Source organism: Botrytis byssoidea (assembly GCF_014898295.1).
Source record: "Botrytis byssoidea strain MUCL 94 chromosome Unknown BBYS_028, whole genome shotgun sequence".
NCBI classification, from domain to species: domain Eukaryota; kingdom Fungi; phylum Ascomycota; class Leotiomycetes; order Helotiales; family Sclerotiniaceae; genus Botrytis; species Botrytis byssoidea.
Genome location: NW_024065869.1, coordinates 233,493 through 245,957, shown reverse-complemented (window position 1 = coordinate 245,957; position 12,465 = coordinate 233,493). Strand labels below are relative to the sequence as shown.

At 40.2% G+C, this 12,465-nt stretch overlaps 3 protein-coding genes across 3 annotated transcripts; all 3 read right to left on the bottom strand.

Moving 5' to 3' along the window:
* Positions 1-3,216: 3,216 nt before the first annotated feature.
* EAE97_010507 (uncharacterized protein) lies at positions 3,217-6,235 on the bottom strand. Its single transcript, XM_038881022.1, has 2 exons — positions 5,208-6,235; positions 3,217-5,153 (listed from the first exon to the last, which is right to left on the bottom strand). Exons 1-2 carry the CDS (start codon positions 5,843-5,845, stop codon positions 3,695-3,697), a joined length of 2,097 nt encoding a protein of 698 aa, XP_038728140.1. The 5' UTR covers positions 5,846-6,235; the 3' UTR covers positions 3,217-3,694.
* Positions 6,236-7,973: 1,738 nt separating this feature from the next.
* Positions 7,974-9,359, bottom strand: EAE97_010506 (uncharacterized protein; the record flags this gene model as incomplete). Its single annotated transcript, XM_038881021.1, has 1 exon — positions 7,974-9,359. The coding sequence occupies one exon, from the start codon at positions 9,357-9,359 to the stop codon at positions 7,974-7,976; it is 1,386 nt and encodes a 461-aa protein (XP_038728139.1).
* Positions 9,360-10,182: 823 nt separating this feature from the next.
* EAE97_010505 (uncharacterized protein) lies at positions 10,183-12,253 on the bottom strand (the record flags this gene model as incomplete). Its single annotated transcript, XM_038881020.1, has 2 exons — positions 10,183-10,525; positions 10,578-12,253. 2 exons carry the CDS (start codon positions 12,251-12,253, stop codon positions 10,183-10,185), a joined length of 2,019 nt encoding a protein of 672 aa, XP_038728138.1.
* Between the last annotated feature and the right edge of the window lie 212 nt (positions 12,254-12,465).

The window sequence follows — 12,465 nt, the reverse complement described above, 5'->3', positions numbered from 1 at the left end:
CCCAACTTTCCAATAGAAACCCGATCAACAATCTGGACAACTACCTCGTCAAGACGAGCGAAGATATGAAATTGATCCGGTCCAGAAACCCTTCTGCTATTTCTCCCCTACAGTAAGCAGCACGAGCACTTCAGTTAAAGGAAGTTCCCACGATGGCAAGTCCTCTCCCAAAACTATTCCCCTCCTCTCCGAACTTTCAGACTTCTCCCTCAGTACCTATCAATACCTATTAATATCAAGATCAAGATCAAGATATCACCAAATCCTCACTACGACCATCCCATCCCATTCATTCATTCATTCATTCCTTCCCTTCAGATGCCCAATCAATCTAATCCGTAATCCCTAATCCCTCACAACCAGTTCTCTAAAACATCCTAATATCCAATTTTCAATATCTCGATCTCTATTAACAATCTCAAAAATATAAAATCCAACTACGAAAAATCCAGAATGAATCCATCCCCCAACCTATATATATACAAAAACTCCCCAGCATCCCGTTCCATTCCTTCCCTACCACACCCCCTCCCCACCAAGCACAAATCCACAATCCACAACCCAAGCCCCTCCCAGAATGACAAATAAAGATGAAAAACCATAGATACCTACCGGAACAACTCTCCCCTAGCCCCTAAGCCCACACACACTACATACATACATACATACATACATACATACATACATACTTACTTAGCTACATCCATACAATATCAACCCCTACCCCACCTCGCCCACTACCCCGCAACTGCAACCTCATCCCTCACCCGGACCAAAGGCAAGCTCAGGCAACTCCAACCGGGAAATGCCCACTTCCACTTCCACTTCCACTTCCACTTCCACTTCTACTTCTACTACCACTACCACTACCACTACCACTCGCCTCTCAGTCTCCATCTCCATCTCAGTGATTACAAACCATCATCACATCACATCCCAAACCCTCACTACAACTTACTATATATACACTCACACCCACACCCACACCCTCAACCTTCAGAACACACAAAGAAACACATCAATTCTCCCCCAGCTAAAGCTAAAGCTAATAATCAACTCTTACAAATAGCCTCCTAACTCCTACCAGTACCCAATCAGAGAACCCAAATATCCCCCCCCCCATTCCAAAAACATTCTACTCCCTACCTAGATACCGTATACTATTTAAAAACAAACAACAAATTCTATCATTGAAATGAACAAAATCATAAGAACAATACAATGATTACTATATCCCTAATACCAAATTCTTAATTTGATTCCAAGTATTAAACAAAATTACCCATTGAAAAAAAAGAGAAAGGGACAATTACCTTCCCGGAACAAATGCTTTTTCTGACTACCTAGGAATTAGAAGGTCGTTTGTAAGAGCCGACTATGGATGATAATTTATCGTAGTTAGATATTCCACATATTTGTAAGATACCTACAGATACCCAGATCTAGGGAATCAATATCACATCTCCGGCTCTACTTCGCACTTTACGTGTTGAAGCTAGGTGATAGGTACCTACAGTACTAGGCCACTTATATCCGCCCCCCCGCTTATTTTATAGTGTCATATATTACACCACCCTTTTTCAATATTAAATATTAAATTAATCAAGAATTATAAAATTATTAAATTTAAACAAATAAATAATATATTCTTATATTATTAATATATATAAAAATTATTTTATTATTAACTTTTAATCTATTAATATTTAATATATCAGTTATTTGCTATAATACAAGCTTCAATTTTAAAAGATATATTAGCTCCTAAATTATTAAATAATTCTTTATTTAATATATCTCAAGCTATTTATAAATAATTCTTTAATCTTTAATAAATATATTCTAATTTGCTTTTATTAATAATAATATTAGAAAACATTTTATATACTTTTATTTTTAAAGCCTACTATATATACTCTATAGAATTAAGATTAAAGAAATAAAAAAATTAATTTTTTAATAAAGAAATCTTCTTTTTTTAAAATTAATTTTATATTTTATAAACATAATAAATAAAAGTATTATTCTATATAAATTTATATCCTAAATCAAACTTTTCGAAAATAGGATTTATTTCAATTTTAAGAATTTTGAAATAAAATTTAATATTATACTTATATTTTGCATTTTCAAAATCCCTATTTATTATATATAAATTATTCTTTTCAATATTCCAAAAGCTTTTTTAATATATAATCTTTATATTCTTATTTGTATTATATATTTCAATTATTTCTAAATTCTATTTTGAAAATTAATATAAAAGTATTATTCTAATCTTTTTCCTTTTTTTTATTTTATAAAATATTTATCTAATTATATAATTAAATCTCATTTTTTATTTATTAATTCTTTATAAACTAGATATTATTTAAATCATTTAATAGTATATACTAATATAAGCTCTAATCTCTTAAATAATCTATTTATATATAATTTTTAGAAATAATTATATATATTATAATAATATTTATTTATTTTATTTAATATATAATTTAGATTAATTAATATATAATAAATATATACTATTATTATATATTAGATTTTATAAAAGAATATATTATATAATTTTATAAAAGAGTTTAAAACTCTTTATAATTTAATAGAAATTAAAATCTTTTTTTATTTTATTAACTATTTTGCTATATATATATAGAATAAGATATTTATAAGAATTATTTTGCATACCTCCAATATATTATATATTATAAATTGAAAATATAATTAAAATAATAAAATGTGATTATAGGAGTGTAACGCGTGAAAAAACGCGTTTTGTGGAGTTTCGGCTAATAGAAGTGCATGGTGACTGTAGCACACTCTGGACGTAAAAAACGGCACACCAAACCCATCAAAATCGAGATTTTTCAAATTATCATTATTTCAAATTTGAACAACAATTCGAAAAAATAAAATAAAATCTATAAATCAAAACCCTATTATAAATAATAAGCCTTTAAATCATATGATTCAATTGAAAATTTAAAAAATGATTATCGAATTGAAGAATGATTTTGGAAATATTACTGATTTTTCGGTGTGCCGTTTTTTTTTTCGTCCAGAGTGTGCCTAGTTACACCCAGTACATAGCTAAACCAATAACTAAATCTCCAAGAAGATTCCTCTCCTCTCAATTCTCTATACTTCTACTTGCAATCACAATAACGAACCCAAGAGAAAGACTCACCACTCTCCCCATCATCACATCAAGAATCACACTGTAGTATAATTGATATATAAAATTCCTAATATCGTAACTTCAAAGACAAAAATAAAAACCATTGGGTATATATACTCCTTTTCATCGCAACCATACACATTCATCATCCATATCATCCATCACTCCCAAAATCATGGGACACCATAAAATAAATCCATAATAAACATCCCTCACAGTCTCAAGACCCAAATAACCTTTCCCTATAATCCAGCCAACGAAAAATCCTAAGAGGTCAACGGCCTAAAAGCGCGAATTCCACCCATTAGTTAATCCAGCCGGGACCAATGTATTAAAGTTCTTTCATCCATTCCTAAGCGCCAATGCTCAGTCCCTGAATTTTGAACAAGATATGATGATTCAAATCACATAACCTTGACAATAATCGTACATATGTGTCGAGAAAGTGTAACAATGCCACAAAAATTCGTCGTAATGAGAAAATAAGAGATGGGAGCTTTTAAAAATCATGAAGCTTCACTCGAAAACAGCTTCCAGGCCGAGTGCTGGAGACTTCATTGATTGAGGCCACGGTATCGGCGGCATGGCTGCGAATTGCACGCCATCTGCATTAGTGAGCTTCTTTCGTTCCACCTCTTCGACCAAGTACCATCTCCGTGTGAGTCGGGATTTTCTTTCTATGAACAGTGTCATTATTCCTTCTTCTTCTCTGCTATGCATCTCCTCTAGAGCCTCTAACTCTTGATTCTGTTTGACCATTAGATTTTTAAGTTCTTCGTCTTGTCGAACGATTAAATTTTCCATCTGTTTCGCTTGCTTGTCCCGCATGACGTTAATCCTGCTCTGATGTAAACGGCCCAAGTCGTCCCGAATATTGTATTGCTGCCCAAGCTCTCTGAGATCTTTCTCGGTAACGATTCTTTGTACATCATAACCACCAGAGCTTCTACCAAGTCCATTGCAGTAAGCTTCCATGTGCTTTAAGCGAATTTGCACGCTTCTTTCGCTCTGCTTTAGAGTGGCTCTCAGCTCCATCTCAGCAGCGACTTGCCGATCTTCTAAATGCGTCGAGGTCCTCTGATGGCGTTCTTTCATTTTGGTTGAGAGCTCACCGTAGCGATCCAAAATATCAATTTTAGCTCGACCGTGCCGCGTCCACATAATCCACTTCATTTTTCTCTCGAAGGCGCAAAATCGATCTCTCTCATTGATTTGACAAGCCCGAAGAGCGTTCAATGTGGTGTTCTTTCTGGTCCGTTCTTCGGCCGCTGCACGTTCCTCTGCTTCTAACTTCTCTGCTTCTTCCCTAGCTAGCTTTTCTTTCTCCTCTTCTGCAATTCGCTGCTCTTCTTCAAGACGTCGACGTTCGAGCATTTCCTCGCCATTACAATAATTTGGACAGCCAACCGAGGGATCCCAGACAGCCCCACATATGTAACAGAATTGAGCTTTACACCTGCAAGTGATATGACTGCAGCCTTGAGATAATTCTACCAGAGTTCTACATTTGTAACAGCGACGCCATCCCGCATTCTTTGCCATTCTCAAAACAGCTTCTAATTCGTAATCTTCAGGACAATCTTGGCCACCTGGATGTGCCGCACGCTTGCATATCGAACAAGCTTTATCTCCACAAGTTCGACATACCACTTCAAACGGCTGCTTGGGATCAACTTTACCGAGTGTCGGAATAAACTCACCACAAGCGGTGTTCGGACAGAAAATCCTGGATTCCCATGGCGTACTGAACTGCACAACACTTTTCATGAATAAACTCTGTTCTTCTTTATCCAGGACAGATTTGATGGTGTTTCCTGGTATAGCTTGGCTGCAGCATCTGGGTGGCATCTTCGATTCTTCTTTGCAGCCTTGGATGGCCAGAACTCGAAGGCATTTTTCGCAATAATTGTGAGCACATGGAAGTGTACGCAACGTGCTAGAATTCTTGAACTCTTCCCGACAACAGATGCAAGAGCTAAAAAATCAGCATTTTTCCTTTAGCTTTTTGCCTTCGAGAATATATACTCACATTACTTGTTCCCCCGATGTTTTGGGCTTACGGCGGAAGCGAGTTTTGATTCCATTCTTGATGCTGATATAAGAGCGTTTCGAAGATACCGAAAAAAGGGATGGCGCTGATTCCGGGGAACTGACAGGTATTGGCGGAGGTAATGGGTACTTATTTTGAGCATCAATCTGCTTTACAAATTTCTCGTAATCATGAAATGATAAACTTCTCCTTGCCGTGGGTCTTTTCCATGGTTGTGGTAATGAGTAAATGTCCAATTGTTCATTCGACGATCTCGACGTTAAACCTGTAGAATCGCTTTCTTGGGACAAGGACGAGTCGGTATGTGTATGATGTGATTGATTGAAGGGGGATTCGCATGGAGGACTATCGATTCTCTCGTCTGCGGAAGGACCCGTTATCGAGATTCCCAAATTTTCTGCCTCTTTGTTCAATCTTTCGTCGAATTGTATCTCCGTCTGTATTAGCCCGTCCAACTGTAACACCTCGCGGACATAATCAACGTCATTATATTCGATAGGCTGTGCAGCCTCGTATTGCATGTCAAGATGAGATCTGGCGCGCAACGCTGGTAACATTGTTGAAAACCCTTCTCTTTCAACGCGAAGGCAGTTTCTGGTTCTGCGGTCGACACTCATACATATCTAAGGCTGGATAGATAGATCGAGATATGGTACGACTGATATAGAGCCGGGTGGCCAGTGGGGTTGGGTTTGGGCGATAGACAGCAAGGGTCAATCAATGATGGATGGACCAAGCAAGGCAGGAAAAGCCAATTTGATTTAAGAGATATTCGGAGAATTGTTTGCAAGGAATAAAGTGCTAAGGGTCTTAGAAATTGTGAGGGAATATAACAGTAGTAGTGTTTGATAGCAAAAATCTTTTTCTTCCTTTTGAATGTACCAAGTACCTAGTCAGCAACAACAAGCAAACATGTAGAGATTGTGTTTAAATCTCCCAAAGTTAGACGATGGACCAAACGATTTATTAGGGGGTGGTAGGTAGTATGAGATGAGAAGAAAAACGATGAATGTTCGGTTTCCAAGATTTAACGATGAAGGGGTAGATACTGGACATGCATGCTAATCTGTCAACGCCGCCAATCGCCCGACTGCAGGAATAATAATTGCTAATGGGGCAAGACCATGAATCGCACATGTTTACTGGCAGGCGCTTCTTTCCTGTCCGGAAGGAACGCACCCAGCTACCAAAGGATTAGATATCTATAAGAGAAACACTTTGTTACGATTAAAATAGTTTCTATACTAACAACTACACTTTCCTAGTCACACGGCGCTACACCACCCTCCTTGTTCTTATTCCTTCTAGACGAACTAGTTACTGGTTAGGCACAGTAAAGAAGAACTCTATTTGAAGCAAAGTATTTGATGGCATATCCGTTCTCGCTGTGCTGTCAGGAAGTACAGTTTAACAATCATTCCTGATTGTTCCAGTATTCTACTCAAATCAAACCCAGAGACGCCATTCTCCTTCCCCCTTTGGGTTGGCGTATTAGACGGCTACGATATCAGATGAGCTCCTCTGAAGTAGAGACGATCCAGTTCAACCAACCACTTCATCCAGGAACAACGCACACCTGATTCGTTCACCGCATTCCATTCACACTTCGAGCTAGTAATCGGCAAACTCTCTCCATACCAGCCTCCAGCTAATTTCTCAACCGGAGGATTTGTCGCGAATGGATGATAATATTAGTCATTTTCAAGTCACTGATCATCTGTCTAAAGACACTATAGCGGATATTGTGTTAACCTGATATACTATATAAACTACTTACGATGAACAACACTAGCCAACGAAAATTCTCCGATCGATCGGGATACTAGGTATATAGAGTATTATAGACCCCTCGATAGAACACACGTCCCCGTAACTACTTAAGTTCATGTTCATTCCCAATTCCAAATTCAAGGGAATTGAAGGATGCCTTATTCTATGAGTAATATATCAATCCATCCACCGTCCACCGTCCACTATATTACCAGCAACATTGTCTACCACTCTGCCAATGATGCGAGTAGGGTCTTTCTCTATTGTTTCAGGAACAATTCAGATGGGTGTCAAACAATAGCACGAGCATTGAATTGAGCGTTCAGACCGTGGCGCACAGCAATTGAAAATTAGAGGGGCTTTATGAGATACATTAGAGAGACGTTTCTGATCAGCATGGCGCAAACATGTACCTCTTACAACTGCACAGCATGACACTATTCGTTACTCTCAGCATTTGTCACAAGCGGATGATGGAACTAAAAATGGCACGTTCCCCGGATCTGCATGGCCGTTTGCTTTGACAAATGAACCAACCGAACTAGATATATTGAAAGATTTTACCGAGGCTTGCACAGTTCGACGATCATAGCTAATAAGAGCGTGTGCTCTGATGTGATCTCGATTGAGAATGTGACAACGGCATTTATAATTCTACAAGGCTTGAGGGCGTCCTGCGAATTGAAGGAAGTATGCATGTAGATCTAGATGGTTAAATAAGTATTGTATTTGACATTTCATCCTATTATAGCATACGAGCAGCAAAAGAAATTCGCTTGTAAGCTCAGTCGTTCACCATGTCCAATGTGAGACGTTCATCCTACCTAGGTATGGTAGGAACATCAATCAATCCCACGAGGTTGGTACATCTAGTTGACGTGACCACCGTTTCTCCTCTCATCGTCATATCAAGTGACAGAGGGCACCTGTGACGAGGATGCGTTTGTTGTTTGTTTACAAAACAAGGATTAACTTTTATCTCTCCCGTTTGCTAGGGGTATTGATATGAGATGTGTGTAATGCTTCCACGGCAGGAATGATCAAACTTTCAATCTCAATCTCAGGTTCCCCATCAGGTAACTCATTTGGATCAAGAGGCTCGTCGCCAACCTCCCCTCCCCTCGCTGCAGCACCTACTAGATCTTCAACCCCACTGATTGTCCTCTTTCTCTTGCTCCTGGGAACTCTGATCCATTGATCTTTGCTACCGGGAGCTACGAAAACAACTTCCCATTTTCTAGTAGCTAGTAAATTTCCAATAACCAAATGATGCTGGTAGCGGTCCAGAGAGTATTTTGCCTTGTGAACCAAAATTGTGGGATCAGTTTCAAGCTTGAAAGAAACAATCATGCCTTCCGGAGCCCAGCCATCCACAAGATTTTTGAGGAACTTAGGTACAGGATCCAAATCGACGATTAGACGCTTGCTCCGTGGCACCGCTGGAGAAGAATCGAAATTATCAAAAGCTTCCTCGTCTTCTCCACTCCCCCTCTCTTCACTTCCTTTTTGAGGTGTATTTGTATCCGTTGCATTTGTAGATTGTATTTTGTGTTCCGCCATACGTTGTGGAGGCACGAAGAAATCCGACACAGCGGCAGCCAAATATAATAAACCGCGAGGACCTAATGGGCGCATAAGTTGCGCGATCTCTCGAAGTATGAACAGGTAATCTGTAATTGTCGTAAACGGTAACGTCAAAAGTAGATTCTTCGACTTGGCCGCATTGTATTGTCTAAGAACCTTCAACATCTTCTCGCGGTATTCATCGTTTGCGACCACACTTCCATCGGGACCTTCGTGAAGGAAATCGAGGAAACAATCCGTAGCATGACTATAATGACGCGAATATGGTTGAAGACTGAATTGACGATGGAGAAAGATCACTGCGTAGCCTGATTCCAGGAAATATTCAGCAGAAGTAGCCCCACGCGTCCCTGCACTAAAATTGTCTATAAATCGCACCGTCTGTCGCTCTAATGGGACAGTTGTTCCTCCTGATGTGACCAATACCACACGCCTGCCAGCAGCTGCGTGGAAATTGATGAATTCTTCTGCAAGAGAGGTATGCTTTTCAAGGGTCGCTGGTGGAGGATTTTCCGAAAAGTAATCCCGTTCCGCCATTTCCGCGGTGTTGTCTCGTGCCAAGCCTGGCATTGAGCTAGATGTCGACATGGTATCTTGTGAGCTAGAGGAAAAGATTGAAGAGGTCGGTGATGAAGGTCGCGGACTTGAGAGGTTGAAGGAAAGTGTGAAGGTCGAGCTTGATGGTGGGGTTGATATCAATTTTGGGGATGCTGTTGCGGGGTTCGCGAGCCCCTGTTCAAAAGCATCTCGAGTGGGCGTGGTAAGCTGCGACGACATTTTATCAGTATTCTATGAACTACTCATAAACTTCTTGAATGCGGACCAGCGACTTACCTTTACAATACTGACTTATAAGACAATTGAAACTCCGGCTTTCCTCTTGACCTCGGTCGACGGTTGTAACGGAGGTCTGTTTTGGTAATTCGGGCGTCCGGATAGAGGACCCATGTGGGAGCGTTACCTTTTTGTTTCGTAAGAAGATCGATCATCCCTACATTTTACGATACTAGTTTTAAGAGCCAAAGAGCCAACTTTCTATAATCTATGAATTCTGGAAAGCTGACGATACCGACGTCGTACGCAACTTTGGCGTTGGTGGAGATTCGTGTGGATAAAGCTGTGATTGTTCTCGGACTTTGGATATTCAAAGGTCGGTCTAAAGTCTATGAACACAACGTCTCATGTATTTATATGTCGATGTGAGAAATTGATACAACTCATGGCACAAGAGAGTTTCTTCAAGGAGTTCAGGTCCTTCCTACTCAGCTCCGGCTGACAAGCGGGTCTAGGATGATCAAAATAGCTGTGTAGATATCATTCTAGGTGGCCAGTAGCACACTCCATTGTGTGACAAGTAGCTTCAAATCTAATATCATCAGAGAGACCCTCTGGCCGACTATCCAAGGTATTCATTATGTGGACGTAGATGTAGCATCGCTATCAATAAGTTCATTTCTATTTTCATGCTTGCATAGCTATTCGTAGATACCATTCTCGCTGCCGCCTTTCATTCCTCTCATTGTCAATCAAAAATACATGTCTATTCTACAACTTTTACGTATAATGGCATTTCTTGCCGCCCGTTTTATCTTGCCGCCAGTCAGTTGCTGCCTTCGCTGATTCTCCAAGCTCTTAATGGTAGAGCTTGTAGTTTCAGAGCTGCTGGTTTGATGTATCCCCAGAATGTAACAGCTCCAAAAATGATACAAATAATATTCACAACATAGTATCCATCTCTCTCGATGTCACAAATGCCCCCTCCAGACAAACATCGATCTTTCTCGGCAGCCAAAGCGCAGGAGAAGGTAGATGTGATGAGAGGCCCCTTAAGATCAGCAGCAAGTTTATAATCGGATCCCGGTGGAATGCATGTTGCAGTTGTGAAGTAATCGACAAGCTTAAGGACGAAGAATCGAGGGAATGTACCGCCCAAGTTGGAAACGCTGTTTGGCATTAGTGAAAGTGAAAATTTTAGTTGAGAATAGGGGTGCTTACGTAGCGAGCAATGTCATGTAAGTTCCACCAATGACGGGATCCGCGATCCTGGCATGGAAAGCTGAGATGGCGACAAACATAACAGTATTGGTAAATGTCGAGAAAATATGTTCCGCAATAACGACAAGTAGATACCAAGTATCGACTCCGTTAGCGGGAAAGATAATAACCGTGATTTGAGCAATGACAGCAGCAATCAAACGACCGACAAACCCCCAACACCACAGGCGTAAAGGTGTGTAGGATGTCGACCATTTTCCGGCGTAGTATCCCAGCCCAATCTCGAAAGGGAAATCAATAAGAACTGTCAAAGCCATATCCTCTTGACTGAATCCTTTGTCTATGAGTTTGAGATTTGTAACTCCATCATTAGCCTGGAAACCAATCTTCGCAATCAAGTGGATAATGATGATGGTTTGGATATTTTTGAGCTTGAGAACTCCCCACATAACCTTGTAAACATCCCAGATTCCATCCTCGTTCTTGGTTTTCTCTTCACGCTTCAAAAGCGCGAGGCCAAGAGTAACAATTATGTATGTCCAACCCCAGAATGTAAGGTATCCTCCTAAAGTCATAACTCCTTCGTCAAGGGGAGTCTTTCGAAACCATTTGTTGGCGAAATCTGGGGCATTGAAAGCTAGGAAAACTGTGAAGGACATGAATTGCCCAGCTGTCAATCCTACAGTCTGGGCGGTCGATGCATATGAAATATTTCCCGGTGACAACAAGGTTAGAGCCCATCCATCAACTGCGATGTCTTGTGTGGCGCACGTAAATACCAAAAAGAACCACCATCCAGTGAAACCCCAAATTCCTGCTCCATCATTTGCTCCAGCTGTGATCATCATATCCTTAATCTGAGAACCTAGCCATATCATTCCTAATCCTGATAGCATTTGAATTGGCATGATCCAACTCTTTCTTCTTCCTACTCTGGGACTCCATATCGCATCCACTATTGGACTCCAGAGGAGCTTCAAAGAGTAGGGATATGAAGCTAAGCTGAAAACTCCCAAAGCGCTGTACGACATATGTGGTTTGAGTAGAAAAGGTACCGAGCCGGTCGCGAGACCCATTGGAACACCCTGCAAGAAGTACAATAAGACTAGAAGAAGAAAGTTCCGTTTGTCCTGCATTGGCAATTCGGAAAAGCCATGGTTGTTGAGGGTAGGAGTCTTCGGTATAGGATCATCTAACGTAAAAGACTCGCGCGACATGAGATTCGCAGTCACTCCAGGAGAGTCGGGGTTCGCATTTTTGCGCCGGTACTCGACGTTGCCATTCATACTGCCCTTTTGTGATTGAGAGTCTTCACCTCTTGTAGCAGAGGAAGAGCCAAGTGGCTCTGGAACTTTGCCTTTACGAGAGCGAGTACCCATAGAATCCGTTTCAATAACCTCCTCCTCGTCTTCGTCTGTCGAATCTTGATCCCCGAGTAAATGTTTCGAGTCTTCTGCCTGTGTTGCGCCGTGCAGATTCAAATTCAAATTCGGTTTAGATTTAGATTTGGAAGAGGAAATGATTCTGTGGCGTGAAGTAGCTGTTGATAAGTCGTCTAGTTCTTGCGCGTAGGGAAACTCAGGATCGTGATGTGAAGGTAGATGAGTATGGCGTGGATTATCTGAAGTAGATTGAGAAGTTAATGAAGGAATTGTATCACCCAAAGGAGTCGGCATCCATATAGTATCTTGAATTGAGAATTCTCCAGAGGTCTTGTTGGCCTCTAAAGTGTCCTCTTTTAAATTTACTCGAAGCTTTAGTTTCCTTAGTGGTAGTTTGTACGAGATAGTGGATTGATTAATTGATTAATTGGTTTGGTTTGATTTGATTACTCAAAACCCCATTCCTGCGGCGAAAGAAGCAAAGACACAGGCTGTAAGGCTCGTTT

Bases quoted from the DNA above. Each gene is read 5' to 3' on its own strand.
- EAE97_010507 (XM_038881022.1), bottom strand. From the start codon at position 5,845: ATGAGTGTCGACCGCAGAACCAGAAACTGCCTTCGCGTTGAAAGAGAA. The intron at 5,154-5,207 runs GTGAGTATATAT...CTGATTTTTTAG, and splicing joins ACATCGGGGGAACAAGTAAT to CTCTTGCATCTGTTGTCGGG.